This window comes from Arvicanthis niloticus, chromosome 2, assembly GCF_011762505.2.
Source record: "Arvicanthis niloticus isolate mArvNil1 chromosome 2, mArvNil1.pat.X, whole genome shotgun sequence".
In the NCBI taxonomy this organism is placed as follows: domain Eukaryota; kingdom Metazoa; phylum Chordata; class Mammalia; order Rodentia; family Muridae; genus Arvicanthis; species Arvicanthis niloticus.
Window position 1 is genome coordinate 133,379,864 of NC_047659.1, and position 4,019 is coordinate 133,383,882.

Sequence of the window (4,019 nt, forward strand, 5' to 3'; positions counted from 1 at the left end):
ATTTTTTTTTTCGTATGTACTGCTCTTAAATTTCACACATGTTGCCACCATTGTGTGATGTCATTCACCTAGGGGTTCTAATTAAATTTGGAAATGACTGACAGTACATTCCCGAGCCTCCAGAACTATAAGAGAGATAAACCTCTTTTCTGTATAAAGTATCTAGCTTCAAGCAGTTGTCTATGTCACCCAAAAACAGTTGTTACACAGGGATATACTTTTTGTTTTGCTTTAATATTAATACACATTTAATTCACAATAAGAGGGGTCTGTGAGACAGAAGAACTCGAGGTCAGTCATCCAAGTTGGAACCAATGTCATCATAAATTTCCCACACTTGGTTAAGAAAGGTTTCCATCTAGAAAGAGAAGAACCAGAGATAGGAACCATTGTAAGCTGTTCCAGGGACATGGTTTGGGAACCCACTGCCAACATGGCCTGAATCCCACTAGGATTTAGTTCTCCCAGGAGAACTGAGCTGTGCTGTCTGTCAAAGAGTGAGGGATCTAAGGCTGGAGGATTCTGGGCAATTCAACTATGAAATTATGATCCTTACTTTTCAACTAAAATGTGAAGCTCAATAAACTGAGAAGAAGGGCAGTTAAAAATAGTCATGGCAACAAATATTAGTAATAGTTGGGTAGCTTAGCCACAATGCTGACCAAATGGTCCCATTATACAGGGAAGTCTGGTGCCCATTAAAGCAGGGTGTTATGTACCCCGAGCTGACCTCAAATTTCCTACGTGGCCAGGGATGACACGGGATTCAAAATCCTTCAGTCTCAAACTCTCACATTCTAGGATTACAGGTGTGGGCCACCACTTCTTGCTTGAGTGTTTATAGGCAACCCCCAACTTAAAAAGCTCTGCCTACAGTGTTTTCCATGGGTGCTGGGCACCCAGTTTTCTCAACGTCAAGATGGATCCAAAGGCAGGTTTCTGGGGCAGCACCGGAGTACAGCGGGTCTGGGGCCACTCACTTCAAGTCAAAGTTGTCCAAGGTTCCACACACCGCATCTGACAGTAGTAGAAACAGCACTTTTTGGTGCCCTTGCACCCTTTATCACGGCTGCATACGGGTAACAGGACAAACGGGCAGTCAAGAAGAAACTCTGGGCAGTAGCCCGGTTTCGGCGTAACTGCAGAAAAAAATGCCCCAGTGAATAAGAAGCACTGGTGGAACCACTTCCAAGGACTAGATAGCTAACTCCACAGATCTCAGAGGAAAACGCTCCCCCTACACCAGTATCCCTAGGAGCACTCTGCATCACCTCCTTTCCTAGTTTCTCTAGGCTGCACCATAAGGCAAAGGAGGATGGTTGTTGTGAACAGCAGGCGGCTGCTTAGCTTCATCTCCTGAGAGGATTGATTGCCCTGTGAACATGGAGGGAGGATGTTTGAATCAGCGCTGGGCCGCGGATGACCAGCAATGGAAGCTGAGGTCACAGGTCAGGAAAGCGGAAGTGCATCAACCCAAACAGGAAGGACTTAGCTGGTTCCTTTCAAGCCCCACCCCTACCCCATTTTACAAGAGGAAGGAAGAGAATGTCCTCTTATTAGGGTTTAGCAGGGCTAGCCTGGCACTTCCTAATTCGTAAATTATGCTGTAGGTTCAGGCACCAAGAGAATTGTTGTTCAGAGACCGTGTGTCCGGGCTATCCAACCCACTTTTCTCATGTAGCCAGAAAAAACCCTGAAATACCGCTTCTCCAAATACTGCTCAGGTGCACAGGAGGCTTAATGTTTGGCACGTTAATGTTTACATGCAGATGTTTTAGGACAAAGATATCCCCACGCTTGCAAAAGCCCATGAAAATGGCCCGTACAAAACACTGGCCAAAGCCACTTCCTAATTCTGGACTTCAAAGTGACCACTGGACATAAGACTACACTATAGGATCCTAAAAACTCACCGAATAAGGCTATAACCTTAGTAACCTACCACCATGTCACTATTCCATCCCCCGCCCTTAAAGTAGCCCCTAACTCAGCCCAGCCTTGAGACTTGAGTGGCCTCTTTCTATGAGATGGATCGGCTCTCCCTACTCCTAGAGTTGCTCTCAACAAACCTGCTTTTGTATTTATAATTCAGCTCAACTGGATTTACTGCACAGGCGGAGAAGTCATTCGTCTGGTGCCGAGAACCCGGAAGAAGATGAGCTTCAATCTGGTGGGTCCTAGAAGCCGAAGCAGGGCTCTCTCTTTTCTGCCATGGCTTTCTGCTTGACCAGATCGACTTTAGTTTATGGGTAAATTGCTTTTCTTGTTAGCTATGGCTGCATAGGCACCAGGTGTCTATGGGGGCTTACTCTACCAGGAGTTGTGGCTGCACCAGAAATGCCTACATTGGAACAAAAAGACAGGGGAAATCTTGGCGGCACGAGGGATTCCTCTTCCCAAGATTTCTCCACCTATATAATAGACCTTGCCCCTGAATTAACCTTGGGTTCACACTGCAGCTTTGGGAGATGGGACGCTCAGGGTCAAAGCCGACTTCCCAGTCACCTCTGGAGTATTTAATTATAACTGTCTCGGGCCATATGCTCAAATCACATGGTTTTTCTTTGTTCCGTGGCCTGGTCAAAACACACCTTGGGCAATGAGACACCGGAAGTGCACCTTTGACTTTACTATTCTTTGTGACTTATAAAATTTTTACAAATACACTTGTAAAGCGGTAACTAAGTCTATGGTTTAACCTGGCACGATTCTGAGTTATCCAGTCCTCCACTCCATACACATGAGGAATGCAAAATTAGTTCAGGTGTCAGCCCAGTCAGTATGAAGACCAGACTCCATAGGTAATGACTTTGACACACCTTTGAGGTTATACAACAAACAGATGAGAATTCCGTGGTTTTTTTTTAAACAGATTACAAGAGGCCATAAATCAATCAGTACACATGCTCTGACCCGGCCTCTCCAGCAGGAACTGCAGGACTGGCCTCTCATTTTATTTCTCGACTGGATTCAGATTTTAGAGGAAAAAAAAAAAAAAAAAAAAGCAAAGCTCAAAAAGGCTGAGGATGGTTCCCAACCCCCCATACAGGAGTTGGTAAAAATGGCTTCGAAGGTCCTTATACACCCAAGAGGAGGTGGCCAAGTCTTCCCGACAGGCTTGGTTATAGCAGAAGGCTATGCTCCAGGCCCAAGCCTTGACAGTTGCCCTGTAGGCTTAGATTTTTTTTCAAAACCTACTTTTAATAAGGGTTCTTAAATGCTTTAACCTCCCTATCAGCCCACCACCCACCGGAGGTGGTGGAAAGGAAAGGTTCATAGGGCAAAGGAGGATGTGGACCTGTTCAGAAATAGTTCTTGGAAGCAAATCCAATCTGCGTTGTCAGGACATCAGCAGTTTAGTTCCCATGAATCAGCAGTGGCAGCTCAATCCATGATCCAGAAGAAATCCCGGGGTTCTGCCAATTGACCCGAATCCCAGGAAGCAGCAAACAGCCTCAGGAACACTGCCAGAATATTTTTGTTGTTGTCATCGTTGCATTTCTCTCTATGAAGTCACAACAAACGATGACCAGCAAAGAATGGTAAGGTGAACCAGTACCACCCAGCATCGCTCACTGTCTGTCGGGATATATTTATATCCTTTCCAAACATTGTGTGTTCTCTCAAGCATCTGCTGTAACAAAACATCACATGCCCCCTTTTCCAGGCTGCTTCCAGAAAAACACCATGTATTTCACATGTCTGCTTCAGCAAAAACATCTTCTCATAGACAATTTCCAGAAAAATATCACATGTCACAGCCGAGTCTCCACAGAAACCAGAAATTTCCACTTTACTGAGGCCGATGGCATTCTTACAGAGGGAACAAAGGGACACAGGCCAGGCTCCACACTACCAGGGTTCAGCGTAAGTCAGCTTTGCCAGGAGCCTGTTTTTGCTGTGGCTAGGAAGGTCACTGGTTCCTCATCTGTTCTAATCCCTGCCCGCCAAGGAAGCCATGCCCCGCCTGCAGGCAACCTGGCCATTGGAAGTCAGATTTCCCCTATGTGGGCTCCTCC

The 4,019-nt window shown here is 46.0% G+C and overlaps 1 protein-coding gene across 1 annotated transcript; it reads right to left on the reverse strand.

Moving 5' to 3' along the window:
* Nucleotides 1-229: 229 nt before the first annotated feature.
* On the reverse strand, nucleotides 230-1,418 carry LOC143441215 (WAP four-disulfide core domain protein 15A). Its single transcript, XM_076928306.1, has 3 exons — nucleotides 1,272-1,418; nucleotides 981-1,139; nucleotides 230-358 (listed from the first exon to the last, which is right to left on the reverse strand). The coding sequence occupies exons 1-2, from the start codon at nucleotides 1,351-1,353 to the stop codon at nucleotides 982-984; spliced, it is 240 nt and encodes a 79-aa protein (XP_076784421.1). The 5' UTR covers nucleotides 1,354-1,418; the 3' UTR covers nucleotides 230-358; nucleotide 981.
* Nucleotides 1,419-4,019: the final 2,601 nt, after the last annotated feature.

What these genes read in the sequence shown, in the direction of transcription:
- LOC143441215 (XM_076928306.1), bottom strand. Translation starts at nt 1,353, where the DNA reads ATGAAGCTAAGCAGCCGCCTGCTGTTCACAACAACCATCCTCCTTTGC. An exon ending in TAGAGAAACTAGGAAAGGAG is followed by an intron (nt 1,140 to 1,271) that starts GTGATGCAGAGT and finishes TTTTTTCTGCAG; the next exon opens with TTACGCCGAAACCGGGCTAC.